Here is a 25,931-nt window from a genome sequence, read left to right as displayed (position 1 = left end):
ATGAAGGACTCCTGGACCTATTATTTTGCATGTTGTAAGAAAATAGCCCAGGGAGGTGGAAGGGAAGGCAGAAAGGCATTCTTCCCACATCTCCATTCATCTGTTTTTCTTAATTTCTTAATTAGTTCGGTTTTCTTCCTGTGCTTCCTCCTAATCTGTGTCTGTCACTGTGTCTAGCAAACAGTTGCAAGGTAGCTTGACTCTCTTTTCTCACTAAACTGACTGATATGACAGTTGTTTTGGAGGCTTGCCCCTCATCTTCCTCTGTGGTAGACATGGCCCTCACTTCTTTACAGCTGGTACTCTCTCCACACGAGTGTCCCAGTTAGGAAATCTGCTTTTACTCTTGCCTTGTTTCCAGTCTGATGGTTCCAGCACATTCCAAAATAGCTAAAGCCTGATAACAGCCTGGGTTGTGAAAACCTATTTTATGACCAACCACATAAACAAATGGCCAACTGACATGCTTTGTGGGATAGAGGAAGCGAGGTATCCACAGAGATCTGGAGACCCCAGGAATGTTTCCTGAGTTGAGGTACATCTTTTTCGTGGGGCTCATGGATCAGGAGGCTGGCGAAGGGTGGTATCCCTTATTGTAAGAGCTCCTGGGATCTTCGGGAGGGGCGGTATCTGGGCTGAATGTTGGAGTAAGGTTCTCATGAAAACAGTATTGCAGGGGGAAAGTTAGGTGCTTGGCTTGGCTGCAAGGCCTGAGCCACCTCTTGTCACATAGTTTGAATGGGACAATGGAATCTGAATTCAACTAACCTGTACTGCCCCGCTTTTCTATTACTATCCAGTTTAAAACCTTGGAATTGCTCACTTTCTTAGATTTGGGATTCATTGCCTAGCTTTGCATTAAGATAACTACTGTCTAGAGTCGAGGACATAATATACTATCCCTGAACAGAACAGCCCATCTCTGTCACAGCCAGGAACTCCCCCATCTCAATCCTGCCACTACCTCAGATGTGAAGAAGAGGAGGGACCCTAGCAGGAAGCCAGGATGGCTCATGTGACAAGGCCTGTGAGCACTGGCTGGGCCTCCCATCCACCTAAGGTCTCTGTGAGCCCTTGCTCTGCTTGCAGAGCTGGAGCGTACTCTCCATCTGCTCGGCCCAGCCAGAACTTGGCGTGTGCCCGACACAGAAGCCTTACAACCAGATCTTAAGAAGCTGGGCTGGTCTTTTGCCTAAAACAATGCAGTTGCTTGATTAAAGTGATTTGAAGGATACTGACAAGCCCCTACTCTGTCTCCCAAATCTTACTTTTGACTCAAATTCCATCATTATCAAGCCACAAAATAGCACATTGGGATTTTCTGTTCATTATTTCCCAATGCAAACACACTATTGAATTCTGGTCTCACTACTTCCTAGCTGTGAGGCCATGGGCAAGTTTCTTGCCCCTCCCCCTAGTTTTGTTCCTCAGTTTCCTCAACTGCAGAGTAGGGATAATAATGGTTGTGGATTGAAGATTGATGTGAGGATTGAATGTGTTAGTAGTGTGCTTGCTGTTATTTTTCAGTCTTCAGTGGTTGAGCATAATGAGCATATCAGGCTGTACTGTTGTACAAAAGAGAATTTAGGGGAAAACTCAGGGCACTTGGCAGTAAAAAGGAAGAGGAAGGTGAGATAGCTGGAAAATGGTTAATCATTTTGCTCAATTTTACAAATACTCTGTCACCCCCAAAAGGGACATTTCTGTTTGACAATAGCCATTCCTGAAACTGGGACTGGCCTGGGGGTTGATAAGCTGTCTCTTAAGTTTTATCTAAAACCAAAGAGTGTCCTCCATGTTCTTTCTCAATTCAAATATCTACTTAAAAAAGAAAAGAGAGCATACTCAGCCAAATGGCACCATCTGGACCCAGCTTGTTCATGCCTTAATGTATTATAAATTCTTATGATAACAAATTCATAGAAAAAAATGGAATCTGATTCGCATTATTTTTTAAAAGATGAGAGAAGATTCAACTAAGAGTATGTACCACCACTAACCCCTTCCTGAGTCAATGTCTTAAAACCTACTTCTTAAATATATCCACTTATAACTTTCCATTATTTGTGACCCTACCAAATCAAGAGCTAAAAGTTTTACCTTGATAAATAAAAATCACAGTGCACTGAGGTTTTAATAAATTTCCAGGAAAATGCCTAATGTCCAATATTTTCATCCTTTAACTGTATGTTCACACAATAAATCTTTGCACACAGACACATAACTGCACACATCGGCTTTAGGTGTTAATTGTGGTAATATAGCACATTTTGAAATTATAAAGTGACTGTGACTTATCCGGGAACTTAACAGAAGGAATTAGAAATATTTTTTCTCCTTCATGTTTCTGTATTAAGCTCTATCCACCTAACAACCATGGGAATGTTTATAAGTGAGGACACATTTTTCATCTCACCACTACACATATATTTTCTAAAAAGAACACCTTACAGCCTTGCTAAAAATTTATTTTCAAAAGCCTAATGAACACGGTTTCAGAATACCTTGTCCTCTAGGTGGAGCTTTAACAGTTTTACCTACTGCTTCTAAATCTGCATTTATAAATGATGAATGTGTGCAAAGGATGCAAAGAAGCTGAGCCTATGGCTCTGTACAATGACTCAGGGAAACAACATTCTGTGGGTATTTACAAAGGTAGAGTTGACATTGCATGACTCTCATTTCGTGTGGGTGACATGTTAGCTATTTCATTAGCACTGTGCCAGAATCTAAGAAAATGACCAGAGGAAAAACCACTAGCCTATAGGAGAAGACAAGCACCTCACTATTTTATATTTCTATTCAGCCCTTTAAATAAACAATTTAAAAGCGTTTCTGTACATGCACCACGTAAGTGGTTGAAGTCTGGGAAACTTTCTTCCCTTTCCCTTTAGGGTTCAGACAACTCGAGAACTAGATGTAGGAGCCCGATGGGGGCTAAAACACAGCCTGGGCTTTACTACCCGAGTTACAGGACTGGCTGGCACACGTACAGGACTGGCTGGCACACGTACGGCACAGGGCTTGAACCTGAGACAAGCGTGCTCTTTCTTATTCTTTTTCCCATAACTGAACCGGTTCACTCAGTTGCTGGCCCAGCAGGTGGAGCTCTGCCAGTCTCAGAGAGCCTATGTTAGTCTGGGCCTCCAAGAAGCAGACCCAAAAAGGAGATTCGACGGGCAAAGTATTTACTGGGGAAAACACCTGTCAGGAAACATGAGACCGTGATGCAGATGAAGGATCATGGAGCGGAGAGTGGGGCTGAAGTGACCTAGACAACAGTACTGTTCTCAGGAAAATTCTCGAGTCCTTCCCAGAGGCGGCCCAGGTCTCCCAGAAGCAAGCCCGCCTTCAGATCCTATGACGCTCAGCCATTGGCCACGAGCAGCCGTGGGAAGTGTGACCTCAGCATGGTGATGGGCGGATCTCAGGGCAAAGCAGCTGGGGCTGTCATTCAATTATCCTCCCTGCAGGAAACTGATCCGAGAGGCGTGCTCTTGTGGCTGCCACAGAGATCAAATGTTCCTCCAGCACCTCCAGTCCAGGGCCCCGGAGACTAGGCACCTCACCGCTAGCAAATAGGAGGAAGGAGCTATCCAGCAACCATCTGCAATACTTCGTTGGGGTCCTAGGAGTCACGAACAGCAATGGATCTTACTGTTTTACAGCCCCTGTAAATCTGTGTGGTTGGTGTATGTACACAGAGGCATAGATTTGTCACTATGGGAAATTTTCAGGATTAATCAGCAAAACAGCTATCCACAAGTGTGCTTGTGCGCTTCTGTACCAGTAACTGGTGAAAGTCGCTCTGTAGTGTCCGACTCTTCACGATCCCATGGACTATACAGTCCATGGAATTCTCTAGGCCAGAATACTTCTCCAGGGGATCTTCCCAATCGAGGAATCGAACCCAGGTCTCCCACATTGCAGGCTGATTCTTTACCAGCTGAGCCACAAGGGAAGCCCAAGAATACTGGAGTGGGTAGCCTATCCCTTCGCCAGTGGATCTTCCCGACCCAGGAATCGAACTGGGGTCTCCTGCATTGCTGGCGGATTCTTTACTAACTGAGCTATCAGGGAAGCCCCTACCAGTAGTTGGAGGAGCCACCAAAACAAGTATAGAATGTGCTCCTGCTCTAAAGCCACAACAGAAAAACAGAAAACGTAAAATACTTTCCAAAGTAGGAGGGGCGAGCCCTCCTCTGCCGCTGCATCCTCTCCCATCCAGATATAAAGAGGCTTTGTTTATGTCAGTTTGTTTCTGTACCCCAGAAACATCATTGGAACAAAGGCCGGCAGCCAATATGCCCCAAACGAAAGAACAGAAAACTCCTGGACCAAGTCATTGTTAGAGGTGGCTGTGTACTAATGGTCTACAAACTCTGCCTTTAAGGCATCTTATGATATTATGATGTGTGTGTGTGTGTGTGTGTGTGTGTGTGTGTGTGTGGGCGTGCGTGCCTGCATGCTCAGTGGCCCGGTTGTATCTGACTCTTTGCGACCCTATGGATTGTAGCCCACCAGGCTCCTCTATCCATGAGATTCTCCAGGCAAGAATTCCGGAGTGGGTTGCCATTTCCTCCTCCAGGGGATCTTCCTGACCCAGTGATTGAACCTGAGTCTATTGTGTCTCCTGCACTGGCAGGTGGATTCTTTGTTGTTGTACAGTTGCTCAGTCATGTCTGACTCTTCGTGACCCCATGGACTGCAGCACACCAGGCTTCCCTGTCCCTCAGCATCTCCCAGAGTTTGCCCAAGTTCATGTACATTGAATTGGTGATGCCATCCAACCATCTCATCCTCTGTCACCCTCTTCTCCCTCTGCCTTCAATTTTCCCCAGCAAGGTGGTTTCTTTCCCACTAGATTAAATTTGGTTTTGTAAGACACTTCTCTTGAAAACATAAATCCTTTTCACTAGTGCTAATTTTTATGAATTATCAGACACTGTATCAGACACAGTACTCTTGTGTTTTCTAAGTCATGGGGAAATTACTTGTGTTTTTCTTCCAGCTTTATTCCTCCATAAATTGCACGAGATCTTCCTGAAACTCTGAGGGCATCACAACAGCACAAGAAGAAGTCAGTCTGCTAGAATTACACTGAAGTTATTTTTGCTTTTTTTCGGCTTCATGTCCATGACCCAAAGAGACCATATGTCTTTTTCAGTGAGCTAAATTTTTCTCTTTTTATTTTTTCTTTAGGGTGCTCCTCCCACTTCGGACGAGGAGAAGAAGCCAATTCCAGGAGCTAAGAAACTTCCAGGACCTGCAGTCAACCTATCGGAGATCCAGAACATTAAAAGTGAACTGAAGTATGTCCCCAAAGCTGAACAGTAGTTGGAAGAAAAAAGGTGAGTGAAAAACTATTTCCTTTGTCTCAAAAAGACCACTATAAAAATGGTTTATGAAACCCTTCCACAGAAGAAGCCTGGAATTCCAGAAGTGTTTACTAAGTATTGGCGCTCTCACGTTAGACCAGAGCTTCTGGCACAAAGGTTTTCCAGTATGTAAACAAAGCTTTGGGGCCTGTCTTATTCCCAGACCAGTCAGATGGCCACTGAGGATGTTGGCCTGCCTTCCCCTTCCTAGTCACCTTCTTAGTGAGACAGTCCCACACATGACAATGGCCACGCTACTTGTGTCACACTGATGCGGACTTACCAGGGCATTTACAAGTAACTTCTGCTGATAAGGTTCCTTTATAGTGGAGAGAGAGGAGCTGTTTCAAGTCAAAAGAACAGAACAGTATCCAGTGTTTTGAGCATAGTTATATGAAAGAATAAAGAAGTGAGAACAAAACACAATAGATTCTATGACCATAGAGTGAATCCAGGAACCTGGATGAGGAGAAAGTGACAGAAGCAGCAACTGATCTGAAGCCATACACACTCGGTATCCGTTACGCCAGGATGAGATGAACTGATGACTGTGTGTCATTGTACTCAGTACTGCTTGCGTTGCCAAGCTGAGATGAAATATTCCAGTATGTCTGGGATGAGGCAGCAGAAGTTTCTTGTGAGAAAGCCCCCAGAAGTGAAATGAACTTTCGGTAATATTTATTATCATCACCCAACTAAGGCTGTTCAGTTAGACACATGAATTTTTAATGCAAACTTTAAAGGGTTTTTGCTTTTATGAAATTCTTATTGACCTAAATTTAACCCCAGTTCCAGTTGCAGAAGAATTTGGTTTTGAAGATTCAAAGGAATGTGTTTTAAAATTAGTTCAGAGAGGATCCTGTGGTGTTATTCAGCAGTGAGATTGATTCTGTAGACTTGAATCTGTGGTTATGGTAATGGAGAACAATAGCAACTCAATAAAATACCAAAATGGTACCACAATAGCCAGAATACATTTTTTGTTACTTCATTATCTCAGAGAAGACTTTAATGATTCTTCCCTCCTGAAAAAATTCTAATAATGCAAAATCACTCAGAGAAGCCCATTTGTCCTTACTCTACAGGGATATAAAAACTTAAATTGTCCAGGTAGTTGATCTGAACTCCTGATGAAGACAGTCACTGTTTTGAGCCAAGGAGTGATCTTTATTTTTGTAGGAGAGGTAGTAAGCTGTTTTGATTTTGATGCATCAATTCTTCTGCAAATCTGTCAGATTTTGAGACTTCCATGGCCATGGTTTATGGTCATGGTTTACGGTCACAGAGGGAGAGGATTTCTTAACATTGATTGATTAGCTGGAATCATAAACAGTAAATACCCTGGACCAGCCATCATCTAGCTCCTCACTGGTTGGATTTGATTTCCTCCTTTTTGGGCCACCCATTCATCACCTACCCTGTGTATTATTGTTCAGTGATTTAATCAAACAGGTCATTGTCTTAAAACTGAGTAACTCCACAGTACCAAACTATGAGGGCTTCCTAGGTGGCTCAGTGGTAAAGAATCTGCCTACCACTGCAGGAGATAAGCGTTTGATCATTGGGTCTGGAAGATTCCCTGGAGAAGGAAATGGCAACCCACACTAATATTCTTGCCTGGGAAATCCCATGGACAGACGAGCCTGGTATGCTACAGTCCATGGGGTCGCAAAGAGTTGGACACGACTGAGTGACTAAAACAACAACAGCCAAGCTATGAAAACCACAAGGCTCAAAGTCTAGGGTATAACTATTATAATACTCTAGACATAAGATAGAGGAGCACCTCCTTCTAGCTAAGATCAGCACTTCTTTTAGTGAGATTTCAGACTCGTTCCATGTCCTGTGTCATGGCTAGAATTATTCATGAATATAGATAAAAAACACTTTGGATAAGAATCATAAAGGCCAGTGACTAGCCATTTAGAGATCAACACAAAGAAATAGAGGAAAACAACAGAATGGGAAAGACTAGAGATCTCTTCAAGAAAATCAGAGATACCAAGGGAACATTTCATGCAAAGATGGGCTCAATAAAGGACAGAAATGGTATGGACCTAACAGAAGCAGAAAATATTAAGAAGAGGTGGCAAGAATACACAGAAGAACTGCACTAAAAAGAGCTTCATGACCCAGATAATCACGATGGTGTGATCACTCACCTAGAGCCAGACATCCTGGAATGTGAAGTCAGGTGGGCCTTAGAAAGCATCACTACGAACAAAGCTAGTGGAGGTGATGGAATTCCAGTTGAGCTATTCCAAATCCTGAAAGATGATGCTGTGAAAGTGCTGCACTCAATATGCCAGCAAATTTGGAAAACTCAGCAGTGGCCACAGGACTGGAAAAGGTCAGTTTTCATTCCAATCCCAAAGAAAGGCAATGCCAAAGAATGCTCAAACTACCACACAATTGCACTCATCTCACACGCTAGCAAAGTAATGCTCAAAATTCTCAAGCCAGGCTTCAGCAATACATGAACCGTGAACTTCCTGATGTTCAAGCTGGTTTTAGAAAAGGCAGAGGAACCAGAGATCAAATTGCCAACATCCGCTGGATCAAGGAAAAAGCAAGAGAGTTACAGAAAAACATCTATTTCTGCTTTATTGACTATGCCAAAGCCTTTGACTGTGTGGATCACAATAAACTGTGGAAAATTCTTCAAGAGATGGGAATACCAGACCACCTGACCTGCCTCCTGAGAAACCTGTGTGCAGGTCAGGAAGCAACAGTTAGAACTGGACTTGGAACAACAGACTGGTTCCAAATAGGAAAAGGAGTACGTCAAGGCTGTATATTGTCACCCTGTTTATTTAACTTATATGCAGAGTACATCATGAGAAACGCTGGGCTGGAAGAAGCACAAGCTGGAGTCAAGATTGTTGGGAGAAATATCAATAACCTCAGATATGCAGATGACACCACCCTTATTGCAGAAAGTGAAGAGGAACTAAAAAGCCTCTTGATGAAAGTGAAAGTGGAGAGTGAAAGAGTTGGCTTAAAGCTCAACATTCAGAAAACGAAGATCATGGCATCTGGTCCCATCACTTCATGGGAAATAGATGGGGAAACAGTAAAAACAGTGTCAGACTTTATTTTTCTGGGCTCCAAAATCACTGCAGATGTTGACTGCAGCCATGAAATTAAAAGACGCTTACTCCTTGGAAGGAAAGTTATGTCCAACCTAGACAGCATATTCAAAAGCAGAGACATTACTTTGCCAACAAAGGTTCGTCTAGTCAAGGCTATGGTTTTTCCTGTGGTTATGTATGGATTTGAGAGTTGGACTGTGAAGAAAACTGAGCGCCAAAGAATTGATGCTTTTGAACTGTGGTGTTGGAGAAGACTCTTGAGAGTCCCTTGGACTGCAAGGAGATCCAACCAGTCCATTCTGAAGGAGATCAGCCCTGGGATTTCTTTGGAAGGAATGATGCTAAAGCTGAAACTTCAGTCCTTTGGCCACCTCATGTGAAGAGCTGACTCATTGGAAAAGACTCTGATACTGGGAGGGATTGTGGGCAGGAGGAGAAGGGGACGACAGAGGATGAGATGGCTGGATGGCATCACTGACTCGATGGACGTGAGTCTGAGTGAACTCCGGGAGTTGGTGACGGGCAGGGAGGCCTGGCGTGCTGCAATTCATGGGGTCGCAAAGAGTTGGACACAACTGAGTGACTGAACTGAACTGAACTGAACTGAATCACAGCTTATGGCAAAGGACTTAGCCTTTAACCTCCTCAGAAACCAGAACCAGGCAACAAAGGGACAGCACATACTGAGTCAAGACCACGAAAGACAGGAGAATCCCAAATGGGGCCCTAAGCCATGCTGGGGCAGGGGAAGGCAGGTATTCATTCCTGTATCTCTCAGGAGTCTCCTGGCTGCTATTCAAAGTGGCCAGAGGGTGATTTAAGCAAGCCTAGGAGTTAGATGAAGAGAAAGGAGCAGCAGCAATGCCTGAAAACCAAGGGCCCTCTTATGCTCACATACCTACTTGTTTGTTGCATGATCAGGAATCTCCAACCCCACGTCCCCTGTCAAAAGCCACTGTTAGCCTGTCTGTTTGTAGCTGAAGCAGATGCCACTTCAGAGTTCACGAATAGGGGTCTGGAAACCTGGAGGATTGCTAAGGGCTGTTGTCCAATAGACTGTGTCCACTTCTGCTCCCTCCCAACCCTCAGATCAGACCACAGGAGCCCAGTAAAGAACCTCTGTAACTAGCTTCTGTACTGTGGGCACTTCATTCTGCTCTACAAGATGAATAAATAAACTTGGTCAGTGCTCTCAGGATACTTTTATTTTAATGGAAACATAAATACAAAATACTTCAAAAGATAGGTAACATTCAAGAATTAGATAGCCTCTCAGTGATTCAAGATATCCTGTGGCTTTATGACCCCCTATGACTAGTAGTCAGTAGAATAAAGTGAGGTTATGACTCACGAGAGGGGGAGACTCACAATGATTTGGCATCAGGGACAACTTCAAGGAGGTGGTAGGAATGGAATGATTTAAACAGAGGCTCAGAGATAATTTCTGAGTGTAGGGGTTGTCCAGAGCATCATTAGCGGACCAGCCTGCTGAGACCAAAGAGTTCTTCTAGGGCAATACTTCTTAGACTTTCAGGGCAGAGCAAAACAAGATCCTACAGCCCACCCACATCATCTCTTCTCTTTTTCCAGCAGTTAAAGAACTCAGTGATAACAAAGAATTAGAGAGGAACAAAATAAGTATCAAAGTAGTGGCAATGTAGCAATTAGGAGAAGAATGATTAACAAAGATAAACCCTAAGAAGAGTTCTACAATTATGTTAATGAACACAAAGATAGCAGCAATTGAAAGCCCTGGGAGCCATGAAGCACTAGAAAGAAATTGTCCTTCTGAAGTGGCAGGAACTCCTCCTCTCTGTGTTGGACATTGCAGCGTGGCCATGTGGTGTGTGACAGCCAGATCTGATAACAGCAGACAAAACCAGGGATTTAGAAAAATGCAAAATTTTAGTGATTCTTAATAACCCACTTAGCTTTTGGCCATGCATTTTCCTGACCCAGGGATAGAACCCTGGTCTCCCGCACTGCAGGCAGACTCTTTACCATCTGAGCCACCATGGAAGTTGGCCTGAACTGAGGGAAGCACTTGCATTTGGGAATCAGAGAGTCTTTTAAAGTCACCCAGCGGGCATTGGACCATACTTTAAGAAACATTGCTGTAGGGCAGTAAGTGAGAGTGAATTGGAATGATCCAGCCCCATGGTGTCAAGTTAGTCTCTATCCTGTACCCAATATTGATCAACCAGCCTTGATTCTAGAGTTTGTAGTTTTGAAAAGAGCCATTATTATGTGCCCTGTTGGGGAGGCATGCCTTCTCCATCATGTACTTTGTGGCAACACTGGCATCACCTGTTTATGCTGTCACAATGCTTATCAGACTATTCATTTTATTTTTTTAATCTTCTTATTATGCTAGGATATAGCTTTTCAAAGGCCAGGGCACACTGGATACATCTTGAGCACACATGCCTCATTACTGGTGCCCTGACCACAGCAAGTCTGTAGAAATGTGTTCTTACAGACTTTCCAGGTCCATGCACTCTCTGGGAGATTACTACTTAAAAGCAAGACTAGCTTTTCTGTCAAGGACTGAAGGTAACATTGTTGGCCACAATCAGTAAAGGTATCAGAAATTTGACTTTAATTTATTGATTATAATTTTATTCCTCTGGGAAACTGAAAACAATTAGGAAAAATGTCAAGATTGGCTCATTTTCCTCAAAGGGGGAGAAAAATATGTAAATCCAGAAGAAAATCATTTAATTTTCAAGAGTTCTTTGGATTTATTTTTCAAAGAACATCTATGTCCAGATAAGACATATTCACCAACCAGTCATCCGGAAAGATGCCATCTCTGCTCGAGGAGAACATAAGGCGTTCATTACTCCTAAATGTTAAGCACTACATACCACAGTTATTCTTGCTGATTCAAAGGCCCATTCTGAGAATGTTGGCAGAAGGGAAAATTGATGTACTCAGACACTTGATGAAGTGTGTTTATCACTTAACAACAGACCCACAAAATACGTGAAACAAAAACTAACAGAATTGAAGGGAGAAACAGACAACTGAACAATAACAGCAGGCAACTTCAGTACTCCACTTTCAACAATGGATAGAACAACTAGACAGAAGATCAACAAGGAAATTGTCTCAGGAAATTTGTTTGGGCTGGTATATAAGAAGACCATAGACTGGGTGCTTTATAAACAAGAGAAATTCATTTCTCACAGTTCTAGAGAGTGGGAAGTCCAAGATCAAGGCACTAGCAGATTTGGTATCTGGTGAGAACCTGCTTTCTGTTTCATAGATGGCCACCTCCCTGCGTTCTCACACAGCTGAAGGGGCAAGGAAGCTTTCTGTGGTTTCTTTCATAAGGGTGCTAATTCCATTCATGAGGGCTCCACCCTCACGACTTTTTCACCTCCCAAAGTTCCCACCTCCTAATATCATACAGTGGATTACTCTTCAAAATATGAATTTGGGGCAAGAGGACACAGACATTCAGTCTATAGCAGAAACAGAAAATGTGAGTAATGCTGTAAACTAACTAGGGAAACACTCCCCTCAACAACATCAGAGTACATATTCTTCTTAGGCACACATGTGACATAATGTCCAAGACTTGTTTCATGTTAGGCCTTAAAACAACTCTTAATAAATTTGAAAGGACTGAGATCATGGCAAATATGTTCTCAGACTACAGTGGAATGAAATTAGAAGTCAATAACAGAAGGAAATTTGGGACATTCACAAGGTGTACAACTTAAACAGCACACTCTTAAATAACCAATGAGTCAAAGAAGAAATCACAAGAGAAATTAGAAAACACTTTGAGACAATTGAAAATGAAAATAACAGACACCAAACTGTGGCATGCAGCAAAAGCAGTGTTTAGAGGAAATTAATAGCTGTTCAGATCAGTTCAGTCACTCAGTCGTGTCCGACTCTTTGCAACCCCATGAACCGCAGCACGCCAGGCCTCCCTGTCCATCACCAACTCCTGGAGTTTACCCAAACTCATGTCCATTGAGTTGGTGATGCCATCTAACCATCTTATCCTCTGTCATCCCCTTCTCCTCTTGCCTTCAATCTTTCCCAACATCAGGGTCTTTTCAAATGAGTCAGCTCTTCACATCAGAGCTATTACATTTAATAGCTGTAAAGATCTATATTAAGAAAAGAGCAAAGATCTGAAATTAATGACCAGCCAGTCAAATCAATACTAGCAGCTCCATATTTGGGAACCATGCCCTTTATCATCTTAGAGTAAGCTTACCCCATTTCTACATAAATGGCAGATGATTCAACTGATGTCTGAATGGATATATCAGCCATTTCAAATGATAAAATGTAATACGTTTAAAAAATCTATTTGTATAAACACTGTCACAACATAATAGACGCTTGGAAATAAAAGTACTCACCTATAAAATTATCATTCAGTATAGTACTCACGTTGATATCTTCCCTTCCAGTTTTCCCCCTGGGTTTACATAGGAGAAGCAATATAACTAAAGCTGCTAACAATATGGGATTTGCAGTAACTACCTTCTACCTTTGCAACTTTGAGCTCTGTGTCTCTATTTTCCTGGTTTCATAAAAAGCAGAAAATGGCATCTTCCTCATAGGGTTTAGGATTAGGGAGACATGAAGGATTAGGAAGATGTATTTTAAAAAGCATATCTAGGCACAGCAACTGGGATGGGGTAATTATACACAAATGGGAACTACTTTTCCTTCATTTTTTTTTCTCAAATAGCATCATTCATAGCACATGTATGGTTTTGAATCTTTTTCCACTTCACGTTTTCTCATAAGAATGTTTTTCCAGTTTTACTGAGAAAAAATTGACATACATCACTGGCCAAGTTTAAGGCATACAGCTTGATGGTTTGATTTACATATATTGCAAAATGACTATAGAAATAGGCTCAGCTCACATTATCTCATACAGATATAATGAAAAGAAAGAAGACAAGAACAAAAGATAAACATTTTTTTCTCCTTGTGATGAGACCTCACAATTTACTCTCTTAACAACTTTCCTAAATACCATACAGCACTGTTAATTATCGTTATCATGTTGTACGTTATATCTCTAGTATTTACTGGGTTTGCCAAAAAGGTTGTCTGGGTTTTTTCATAAGATGTTACAGAAAAATCCGAATGAAAATTTTGGCCAGCCCAATATTTATCTTATAGCTGATAATTTGTACCTTTGGCCACCTTCCTCTAATTATTCTTCCCACCTTCTGCCTCTGGTAACAACATGTCTGACCTCTTTTTCTATGAGAGTGTATGTTTTAGGTTCTACATATAAGTGAGATTGTATAGTATCTATCTTTCTCTATCATAAAAATGTTTTATGCTGCTTGTAGCTTTTGGAATTAAGAGGATTTATTTTTCATAGTCTGACTTAATCATGTTTTCATAACCTTTTCCCTCTGCCAGAAGACAGAGGACTGATTTATTGTTTTACATAGAATGAAACTTAAAACAAAAACAAAAAACAAACCTAACAACTTCTCCAAATGTCTTCTCTGTGGTTTGCTTGAAATTTTTTGTCCTCAATTTTGACATGTTCCCTGCTTTGACCCAATTACAGATGCTCTATTCACTTTGTTTGAAGAAAATGGTTTTATGCTGAGATTTTTCACTCTCTAGTGGAGCCACATTTCTTTTGATTTGTGATGCTCTTTTTTTTTTCCTGCTCCCCAATTGCTGAGGATAAAGATGAGTTTGCAATGGTTTCGAACTGCAAGGTTTTATTCATTTGTTAACCTCCCTGGTAAAGCTTTTGTTCTAGGCCCTGGTTACAGCCTGTGTGGGTGTAAAGTATTCTTGAAGGTGAATGTGAGGAGCCTTTGAGCTGATGGTGACAGTTGCTTTAAGAGCCTCTCTACAGCAAACACACAGAAGCTATCTGGATGGTTTCTATTAAAACAGAGATCTGGAAGGCCTAATGTGTGGATTCTCTGGAGGGATTTGGAATTGGTGAAAGCAGATCTGAGCCCTGAGAAGGGCATATCTGCTCTGGCCAGCTCACTAGAAGGCAGAGGTGACTCAGGATGTAGATGTTTGTAATCTGGGATGTAGATTTCCTTGGGCTAAAGGATGGTTACCACTGGCACTTGCCCTACTCCCAGTGCAACGGAACTCATTACTCTATCTCCAGTGGTTCTGAGGATAGAGGGCAGTGTCTAGAGATAGTAATCGGTCACAACTTCAGAGAGGTATGGGCTGCCACTGGGGGACACGCCAGGGATGTTGGTCAATGTCCCACAATGCTCAGGACAGTCCCGCTCCCCAACAAAGAATTATCCAATCTTAAACGTTAGTTGTGCTGAGTGTAAGTAACCCTGATTGATCTACCTCAAAGACTGACATCAGGACCATCTTGCAAACATTCTTTTCCAAGCAGTCAATGCAATGCATTTTACAGAAATGAAAACATTAATAAAAAGAGAATAGTAATTAATGGCCCAATATTTATAATCAATTCATATTGATCAGAGACTTAGGAATCAAGCACTCTTAAATATTCTTTTGTTAATTGATAAACTAAGTATATTTATGGTATACATGGCATATTCCTGAATTACAGTATTTGGCCTTAAACATGACCAGTTTGGGTAGGTTACTTTTTCCTCTCAGATGTATCAGAAAGCAGTAGGTTATCTCAGTAGCTCATCAAGTCTTTTAAAATATGAATGTTAGGCATTAAGCATTAGTAATCATCAGCACTAATATCAATGTCATCATTTTTATTGTCACCATTACATTTATTATATACTTGTGATATGCCTGACACTGTGTCCTGTACTTCACATACATTATTTCATTTACTCCTTGTGCTGACTATACAGAGTATATGCTGTGATGCCCATTTCATTTATGTGGGGGGAAGAAGGCTGTGATAGTTTGCCTAACTTGACCAAAGTCATACAGCTTGTAAGTCACAGAGGTCAGATATTACACTCCATAGCCAGTTCTTTTAATCACTAGCACCCACTGCATTCTTTAAAAATGTTCTTTTAGTTATAGTCTTCTGGGTTTTGCCAATATTTCACTGTGTTAGCTTGCAGGAAAAACAAGCAAAGGCTTAAAAAGGCTGCAGAAACTGTCATCTACACAAAGAGGTGACATCACAACTTTGACATGTTGGTTTATTTATTCATTCATTTGTTTGCTTGTTCATCCATCCATTCATGCATGCATTCAGTCAGTCAACAAGCATTTATTGAGCATAAAGCCTGCACCAGGCTCTGAGGATACCAGCTCTGGGGATTCAAATACGGATCAGGGAGTCTAGCCGGGGTCAGGTGAATGGGCAGAATACTGCCTAGAAGCATGAATCATTTGCTCTCTTTAAGGGTCATGGAAAACAGGAAGGGTTCCTTAATGTCTGTAAATATCAGAGCAAGCATGAGAGAAAGGCCAAGGAGGTGAAAGGCAAGGAAGGAAGGAGGGGAGGAAGAAGGAGAGGGGCAGTAGGGGCCGAGCCTGGGAGGCTGTGGCCCTGGCCTGGTGCTGACAAAGCTGCGGCTGGTCCGAGGAAGGCCAGGCCTCTGCAGAGCCCGCCTTTGCTCCTGGGCTGAGCAAGGGCTTGGCAGGATCTGTGTGTCATCAAGAGGCAGTCTCCTACCCATGAGGCTTTTTCTCTTTCATTCCTTCTCATGCTGTGTGCAGCCCACGCAGAAAACTGGGGAAGTGAATTCCGGGCTGTCTCAGCAGGCTCGGCTGCATCGTGACAACGCTGCTCGCTCTAACTCCCCCGACACATTGTGGCATTTGAGGAGGAGAAGGAGTCACACGAGACCTGCACATTTAACTTGTACTTCGCTCCACCTCTCCCTGCCCGGGGACTGATCAGTCCACACCCTCTGGTTTAGGGCTTTATGTGTAGGGTGAGGTGGTGGCTGCTTTAATCCCAGGCAGGTCAGGCAATTGGCTTCTCACCGAGGGACATTTCTATTAAGCTGCAGACAGATTGGAGTCGCTTTTGACCAGGCAGGTGGCACAAAGGCAGCTCAGAACAATTTCATCTTGACTGCTGGGAAAACAGGAGAAAGCAAGCCTGTCTTATCACCCAGAAGTCACTGGAAGCCTCTAGAAAGGACAGTGGCACTTCTTTCCACCCCAGAAGACCTGCCGTGAGTGTCAGAGGCACAATTGAATCCTGAACACATAATATACATTTTTCTGCCTTGCTTTTGCCTGACCCCTGATTTTAGATACAAGTGATAGGAATCATGGCTGCCCTTTCGTTCCAGAGGCAACAGATCCTGAAACCTTACCAAACAGGGTTATTCAATTCTGCGTGTTCAAACATCCATTTATTCAGAATAGATTGAAGTTGATTTTCATTTCTGAATCACCTATATATGGGTTACCTGGAATTTACTTTAGCCAAATTAACCTTTTTCTTCATAAAGCAAGTTAATACCATGAGCTGGATTTGAATGGGAGGGAAGGATTAAAGGACTGGAATGAATTCACTCCTTTAGTAAGTGAACATCTGAGCATCTACTATATGCCAGGCACTGTGACACTAATGGTAGGTGATGCAAGACAGTGTCCCCTGAGAGACTCCCAGTCTAGTTGGGGACGAATGTAAAAGTGGACTTTAGCACATAATGGCTGCAGCAGGAAGAAAGAAACAAGTCGTGGCCTTTGAATACAAGTGACAGAGATTCCAGACAGGATGTTAGAAAACAGATATTCTATTGAAAGGAGGTTGAAGAGCAGATGCTTTAGAGGTGCTGCAGGCACAGGTTCATGCCCTGGCTTTGCTATTCTCTTGGTCTGTGATTTGGCTCATCATGGTTTCTTTTTCTGAAAAATGAGAGTAATACCTATCTCATGGGGGCAAGTTTTTTCACCATCCTAAAGGTCACTGAGCAATGTTTGGAGACTTTTTTGGATGTCACAATACAGGGTGGGTGCCATTGCCATCTAGTCGGTAGGGACCAGGGATGCCACCAAACATCCCCCCACAAGAAACTTCAGGAGTGTCGAGGCTGAGAGACACCAAGGTGCATACATAGTGTGTACACAGTAACAGCTATTATTATGATAGTATGCTACCATGAGAGGGAACTTAAGACACTGAGCACTGGACGTGCTGGATAGAGTGGGACACATTTGCGCTTCACTTCCGGCTGTGTCACGTAGTAAGTCTGTGACCTTGGGCAAGTTCCCGACCATTCCGAGCCACGTCTATAAATAGGAATGATTATCTCGATCATGAGAGGCAAACATAAAGAGAGTGAGTTGACTCAGATGGGGCACCGGGCACAAATCAGCATCCAGAAAACGTCATTCCCTTTTTTGTCCCCTCAAATTACCCATGCCCTTTGCTCCCCGTCCCTTTCTTCCAAGGCCAAGTGTCAGTTGGTTGGTTTTTACATGAAATTATCTCTAAAGAGGAGTTCTGCATATTTCCCCAGGGAATATGAAAAAGCTCACTGAAAAAGAAACCCCATTAATTGTTTGTGACTAATATGAGCTCACCGAGGCCCTTGTAAGCCCCTGGGAGGACTTGTGTCTCAGTGACCTCCTGAAATGATCTCTAATCTGCAAGTACCATCTTTCTCCAGAAGGAGGCACTGCAGTCCCATTTTTCAAAACCAGCAGCAGCTACTGTTTCCAAAGCCAGTAAAATTACCCACATTTTACTTGAGCACTTTCATTTGATTTTTGGAGACCTCAAGGGATTTCCACACCCTCCTTGGCCACTTTTTTTTTTTAATTTTATTTTATTTTTAAACTTTACAATATTGTATTAGTTTTGCCAAATATCGAAATGAATCCGCCACAGGTATACCCGCGTTCCCCATCCTGAACCCTCCTCCCTCCTCCCTCCCCTACCCTCCCTCTGGGTCGTCCCAGTGCACCAGCCCCAAGCATCCAGTACCGTGCATCGAACCTGGACTGGCGACTCGTTTCATACATGATATTATACATGTTTCAATGCTATTCTCCCAAATCTCCCCACCCTCTCCCTCTCCCACAGAGTCCATAAGACTGATCTATACATCGATGTCTCTTTTGCTGTCTCGTACACAGGGTTATTGTTACCATCTTTCTAAATTCCATATATATGCGTTAGTATACTGTATTGGTGTTTTTCTTTCTGGCTTACTTCACTCTGTATAATAGGTTCCAGTTTCATCCATCTCATTAGAACTGATTCAAACCAAATATGTCCAGTTTGCATTTCTGATCTTTCTCTGAAGAAAATCAGTTTAAGAAATATTTAGAGTCAACCTGCCATTCTCTTACTATCAAGGGAAAGGGAAACAATGCATTTCAGACACCATTTTACTGAGCATTTTGAATGGGCTTAATGGCCAAAAACAGGCATCTCATCTTTTTAGTAATCTTTTGTACACAGACTGTATACTATTGAAGTCTGGTCCAGAAACTAAAACAAGATCCATGTTGATCTAAACATCCAGAAGCAGCCCTGTGTCTTCTCTAGGACGTCCTCTCCTGGCTTATGCCCCATTCACATCCAGTCTCCTCCTCTTAGTATTCTCCAGGGGCGTTTTCTCCCTCTTTCTGATGATACTAAATTTGACAACTGAATCATTTCTGCTTTGCAACAAGAGTGAAACAGGTAGGCAGTCAGTACTAAATATAACTGCCACATAACATGGCAGTTTGGAGACTATGAAATGGCTACTTTAGGGGGTGTCAAGAACCAGGCAATGAGGAAATAAAGGCTCATTTGGAGTTTTATGGCAAGTTTTAAATCCCATGTTTTAACTGGAACCTACTTGCAGTAATAATATTAACAAGTTCTTGCACTTGATTTTTAAAAGTCCAGCCTACTTCTGTGTTTATTTTCTTCTGAGGCTCACAACAGTTCCATGAGACAGGCAGGACAGGAATTGAATTTGCAGTTCACTCTTATGTGACTTTCAGCTTCACTCAGGGTAGAAGACTGTGGGATGTATCATCAAGAGAGTTTGTTTTAAGACTAATTTTTGATTAAGTATAGTTAAGTCCATCTGTATCAATAGATATAAGTGGGTAACTTAATCCTAGCTCTCTTTCTCTGCCAGTGAGAAAAGCTCTGGGTATAGGCAGAACCAACATCTGTCCTGTTCTGGTCCATTGCATGGGTTGAGATAGTACTTTTCATTTCAAATATATCAAAAAGGTAGGACCACCGTTCAGGGTGCAGCAGGTGCCGGGGGTGGGTGGGGTTAGTTACAACCCATGCAATGGGCCAGAACAGGACAGATGATGGTTTTGCCTATACCCAGAGGGACTTTTCTCACAGAGAAAAAGAGCTAGGATTAAGTTACCCACTTATATCTATAGATATATTTCAAAGGAAAAGCACTATCTCAATTTCCATCTCTGTTTACTGTTTTATTGCTGCCTAATTAAAAAAATACTGTATCATTTCTATATGTGTATATACACACACACACACACACACACACACACACACACACACAATGCACACACACATATTTGATTCTGGAATTTGAAAATCAGGTTGGGATGTCTTAATTTAAGAAAGACCAGGTGGCAAATAAATGGACCTGGGGAAAACTTCTCTTTAAGATACTCCCAGATCATCATCCTGAAGGTCAACTCTTCTGGAAAGCTCTCCATTGTCAGCAACAGCCAAGAAATGGCATCCGAGATCCCTTACAGGATTATATACAACATTCACTGCTGGTTATCTGTCAGGGGACAGACAGCCCGGGAGTCATTCTGAGCCAAATCCAATCCAATTAAGGGCCAATTATAGACCTGCTTCCATCGCCAGGACTAGGCTATACCACCAACTGAGCTGGTCTTAGAGCCCCTGGTTGGCAGGGAATCCCAGTGCACGGGAAGAGCACATGGCCTGGATAAGACAAAACAGCTGATAATGCCCAGAGACCAAAACAGATGGCATATGAAGCTGCATCAGAATGACCCCTGAGTCACCTCACCATCTCACTGCAACTCCATAACTAACTGCAGACTCTGTTTTCTCCTGGGTGGTACCCTTCCTCACTAGGTGATGAAATCATAAAATGCCAAGAGGTGATGGGCAAGGCTTCAGTCCTGTACTCAGGGGCAACCTGCTGCAATCGTGCAATCTTGGCCACAGTGCTAACTAGAAATACAGTGCCTGGATACCCACATCACTGCTGACAACCTCACTGAACATGTAGGAGTTCAAATGCCAAGAAACTTGAGTTAGAAATTTGTGTTAGGTAAAAATAAAACTCTATTAAAAATCAAAACAACTGCAAATTTTGGCTGGCACTTCCAACCGACTGAGACAATTTCAGGTCCACATTCCAGCATCCACTAGTGTAGTTGTTTCTCCAGGCTGACTTTGTGTGTCTGATCTGCCAATCTGAGAAGCAAGCTCGTCTCTATATTTAACTGAGATCTTGAGGAGAGTGGGGACAAGGCAGCACCAAGGACAGCATCCTGTGGGCTATGGCTACAGAAACTCTTCAGTCTGGCCTAAAGCAGTGGTTCTCAAACTTTCTCAAACATCAGCACCATCTGGAGGGCTTCCTGAAACTTAGAATGCTGGGCCCCACCTCCAGACTTTCTGATTCTATAGGTCTGGGGTGGGCCTGAGAATTTGTATTTCTAACACGCTGGTGGTCTGGGGGCCACACTTTGAGAACCACTGACCTAGAGCCCTCAGTCTAGATTGTTTAGGTCTGGACATTCCAAATCCCCTAACTATTCCAGTATCTGGTCCACAGTTTTATAGCTAGTATCCAAAGGTATAGAAAGCAACTTGGCCACATTTCATTGCTGAAATTCAGATAACATGATGCGTTGATGAAGCAACAGTCATTAGTCCTTACAATAGTGCTTCCAAGGGTCAGGCACTGTCCCAAGTACTCTACCTCATAATTCTTAAATAAGTTACTATACATAAGAGCTGCATTTTACAGGTGAGAAAACCGAGGCACAGAGAAGCTACATAACTTGCCCAAGGTTGCACAGGATGCACTGTGTAAATTATGAGAGATAATCATAATATAATGCATGAGGAATAAGGCATCAACTTACCTACCAGTCACTTAATCTCACTGATACAATATTCATTTCTGTAACTGTTAAGTTTTAACCCTGATATAGTCCAAGGGTTGGCAAACCAGGGTCCAGGGAACAAATATAGCCCATTATCTGATTTTCAATTAAAACTTTTAATTAATTTTGAGATAATTTTATTTTATTTTTTTAAATTTTATTTTATTTTTAAACTTTACATAATTGTATTAGTTAATTTTGAGATAATTTTAGACTCGCATGCAGTTGTAACAAATAATACAGAGATCTCTGGATGCAGTGATTGGCAAGAAATAAGAGGAGTCACTTTTCCAATCTCTATAGAAATATTTCTAAGGAAGGCCTTGCCAAATTTCAGGTATATGCAGAGACCAAAAAGCCAGGTATGATCATCTTCATTCAAGCATACTGTTATGGATGTCCAGGCAGTGGGAATAAAACACAGAAGATGTTCTAAATTTGAACATCTTTCAAGTCCAATACAAAACAGGGCCAGGATCCCAGCTACCTGGCTGATTGATGGGCAGTTGTATAGCTTTTCTCAAATATTATGACATAAGAACTGAAGCCAGTTTCTGAACAACTGACTTATTTTTATTCTAGTTCCTTTAGTTTTGGGGTCAGGCAGCAGCAGGTTGCTGGGTACAGTTAGACCATCCTCAGTGCTGACTACACACTAGGATCACCTGGACTTGCCTGAGCCCCTCCCAAAAAATAAGGGAGGGTATGCTTCACAAGACCCCCAGCTGAGTCCAATGTGCAACTTGTGTCAGAGGGACTGGGTTAGAGAATGTTTCTCAGATCCTCCATGGACAAACCAAACTGAAATATTTCTTGTTTGGAAAAGTATCTCTTTCATTGAATGTGAAGATGGTTGCAATGAAAGTCTCTTAAATGTGGAAAACAGCCACACATTCTTTGAACGCCAGGCAGCATCTATATCCATTTATTCAGAGGGTGATCCCTGGTGAGCCACAACCTCTGTTTGGGATAGGACATGGGGAAGAGATACTGAAGTATCCAGACTACCACATGAGTTCAGAACAATAGCCATGTTGGGTTTAGAAGGGGCTGAAGATATGGTGGTTCCCACTAGTGAGTGTGCTATATGCCTTGTTAGTGTTGTGTGTCTATTCCAAGATACACAGAGTCATATCATCACAGGTAAGGGTGCCATCAATGTCTCTCAGTCTAACCAAGGTCCAGGCCGATGCAAAGGGCCTGCTTTCCAGATATCTCTCACGCCCTGGAGAGTCACTTGAGTTTAACCATTAACTCAGCAACTTTGAACCCCTCTCCCAATTCATCTCAGACTAAAAACTGCTAGGGGTGCTGTTTCCTCCAGTTGCACCCTTTGGAATGACTCATTAAGAGCAGAGCCCAAGTAAGTCCCCATTCCACTGAAGTTTGCTTTAACAAGTTGAGTGTCTAGATGTAAACACAATGTAAGTGGGGTTTGTATGATATGCTAAGGACTAATTGCTGCTTGCTGAACTATGGCACTGTAAGCTTTGGTTCAAGGCCAGCCAGCTGTGTTGGTCTGCTTCCACAAAGGGGAATCCATGAGTTCTTAGGATGGCAAGTCTCTAGAGACTGGCTACTTGTCTTTTTAGAAATGCCCAAAGCAATATGGTCTTATCCTGCAGCTAGGATCTGGTTTTTGAGATAAACAAAATGCCAACTTTGAGATTCCCATTAATAACCTCTACTCACTGACATATAAAATATAAGAGCTGGACTTGGCCCAAGGCAACTGTATTAGTTATATATTGCTGTATAACATGGAGAAGGAAATTGCAGCCTACTCCAGTATTCTTGCCTGGAGAATCCCAGGGACAGAGGAGCCTGGTGGGCTGCCATCTATGGGGTCGCAGAGTCGGACACGACTGAAGCGACTTAGCAGCAGCAGCTGTATAACAAAATTACCCCAAACCTAGCAGCTTAAAGCAAGAATACTATCTCAGAGTTTCTGTGGGTCAGGAGTTCACAAGTAGCCGAGCTGTGTGGTTCTGGCATCCCTGATGATGTTGCAGTCAAGATATTGGCTGGGACTGTAGTCATCTGAACCCTTGAGTAAGATTAGAAGATCCTCTTTTAAGATGGTGTACTCTCACCACTGGCTGATTGATGATGACAGTTATCAGGAGGTCTTGGTACCACTGGGCTGCTTGAGTGCCCTTACAACATGGCAGCTGGCTTCCCTCAGACCCAATGATCTAAAAGAGAGCAAGGTGGAAGCTGCAATGATTTTTAAGACCCAGTCTTGGAAGTCACACCCTGTCATTTCTGTAATATGCTACTGATTACACAAGTCAGCCCTACTCAATGTTGAATACTCAATATGAATAGCAGGTGGCAAGACTCACTGGGGTTCACCTGGGAGGATGCCTACCTCAGAAACCTAACCCCTACCCCTCTTTTCTTTTTTTTTTTTTTTTACATTTGACAGAACTGAGGTCTGGAGAAGTGAGGTTTTGCCCAGCGTCACATAGCGTTAACATCTCAGTGTTTGCTTTTCTTTCAACCCTACTGATCCCCATCATTCACAATTTCTTATATTTATTTAAAACACCAAATGTTGTTTATCTTTGGGGAGATTAGAAAGATTACTTCCAAATGTGAAGCCAGTTTCCCTGATGTTTTTAACAGCAGACGCTTTCATAAACCAGACAACATACAAGCAAAGCACAAACTCTGAGCACTAGGGAAAGGTCTCTCTTCACTTCCCTGAGTCATTAGGCAGCAGGCGCTCCAAAGGGAGGGAGGAGAAAGCAGAAACTCTTAGGTAGGGCAAATTCAGAAGTAAGCTAAAAAGTCAAGGTTGAAGGGATAAATCAGCTTGTGTACTGCTCCCTCTCCTCGGTTTGTTCTCATATTGTGATCGTGTTCCTATTCTCTTTCGATTTGGGAGGGTGAAAACAAAAACAGGAAAAAAGCAGAGAGTAACACCAGAAATCAGACTGATGGAAGGGTGATCCTCCTTAGAAGTTACTGTCTCATTAGTCCAAGAAGAAAGGCAGTGATCAACCAGAGAAGACTCCCTAGAAGAAACACAGAATTTTTCTTCTATAAAAATTTGTTTCTGAAAACACACACACACACATTTTTAAGCACAAAAGTCAAAACTGCGATAAATACCATCAGCTCCTTTGTTTTCAGGGTCCTCTTTGAAACAGCCATCTTCTAAAAAGGACAGCAACCAGAAAGAAACCACTTCTATAATCTCTCTCCCTTTTCTAACAGTTAAAAAACAACAAGACCTGTCATCTCTGATCAACATAACTAGTCAGGAGACAGGACGACTTTCTCTCTGCCTGACCTATTTTGTCTAATGGGGTCCACTCTTTCACCCTCTGACAAGCCACCTTTTCTTCTGAGTTCCATTTATAGCAGGGCTGTATTAATGGTTAAATCATTAGGAACAAGTCCGTTTCCCTCCCAAGGCTTATTTCCTGTTCAATAAATTAAGCCATGAGATCGGAAGACTGTCCATTTCTGCTTTATTGAAGCTCAGATTCTTCCTAGCCCACAAACTACTGGGCACTGACAGGTGAGAGCCTGGCCGGCAGTCTGTGGTCATTTGTGATTTGTCTCATACTTTGTTCTCTGAGTAAAGTGGGAGGCCCTTGGGAACCTTCCTAAGCCCCTGCTGGAGTCTGAGACTGGAGCGGAGATGTTTCAGCACTTGGACAAGTGCTGTGAGTTTCTTAGATGTCTGACCCTTGTTGTTACCTTGAAAGAAGGTTTGTGAGCTCCATTCACCCACCATGCTTGTTGCTGCCATGCACGTGACCTCTCTGAGCAATCAGAGCATTAGTGGCCCACAGCTCTCAGAGTGACCTGTGCCTTTCATTCCCTAAAGCCTTTTCTCCCTGGTTTTTCATCACCAGAGCCCTGCAGCAAACAGGATTTTTTTAAAAAAGTAAAAACACAAAGCGATAAACAGGCCGTCCTGACAAACAGCCCTTAGTGGCTCCTCACTGCTCCCAGGGCCTGCACTAACTGACTCAGGCTCACCAGGTTCTCCCAACAGGCATTTCTGCCCACCCAGGGCATCCCTTGCTCCAAGCCAGCTCATGGAGGTGCCAAGCTGAATCTAGGCTTTTATACATGCTCAGAGTATTATTTTCCAATTTCTCTCTTTCCCTTCCCATGAGCAGGCTAACTCTTACCCATCATTCAGGTCTCAGTTTAAATACGATTTGGGAAAAGCCTTTCCATAGCCCCTCAAACTGATAAAGCATCCACAGTTTTCTGTGTTGGTCCCCTCATGGCTGCACCCGTCACCATGGAGGAATGGATTGCCATCACTTACTTTATTGTCTGATTTTCCTTCTAGATGATCAGTGCCATGAAGGGGTATAACCTACCCATTGGTGTGTCCACAGTGCCAACCTAATACATTTTCTGGCATACAATATAACCAAAATAAAACCAGGCATCTGGTTTCCAC

At 42.6% G+C, this 25,931-nt stretch overlaps 1 protein-coding gene across 1 annotated transcript in view; it reads left to right on the top strand.

Moving 5' to 3' along the window:
- SMPX (small muscle protein X-linked) overlaps positions 1-25,931 on the top strand; it is a 53,405-nt gene that overhangs the window by 16,673 nt on the left and 10,801 nt on the right. Inside the window, exon 4 of the mRNA XM_027534530.1 lies at positions 5,203-5,351. Coding sequence (XP_027390331.1) covers positions 5,203-5,337 — 135 coding nt within the window. The 3' untranslated portion in view covers positions 5,338-5,351. The remainder of the gene's footprint in view (positions 1-5,202; positions 5,352-25,931) is intronic.

Source organism: Bos indicus x Bos taurus, chromosome X (genome assembly GCF_003369695.1).
Source record: "Bos indicus x Bos taurus breed Angus x Brahman F1 hybrid chromosome X, Bos_hybrid_MaternalHap_v2.0, whole genome shotgun sequence".
NCBI classification, from domain to species: Eukaryota; Metazoa; Chordata; class Mammalia; order Artiodactyla; family Bovidae; genus Bos; species Bos indicus x Bos taurus.
Note: the sequence above shows the minus strand (reverse complement) of the source record. Positions and strands in the feature narration are given on the sequence as shown.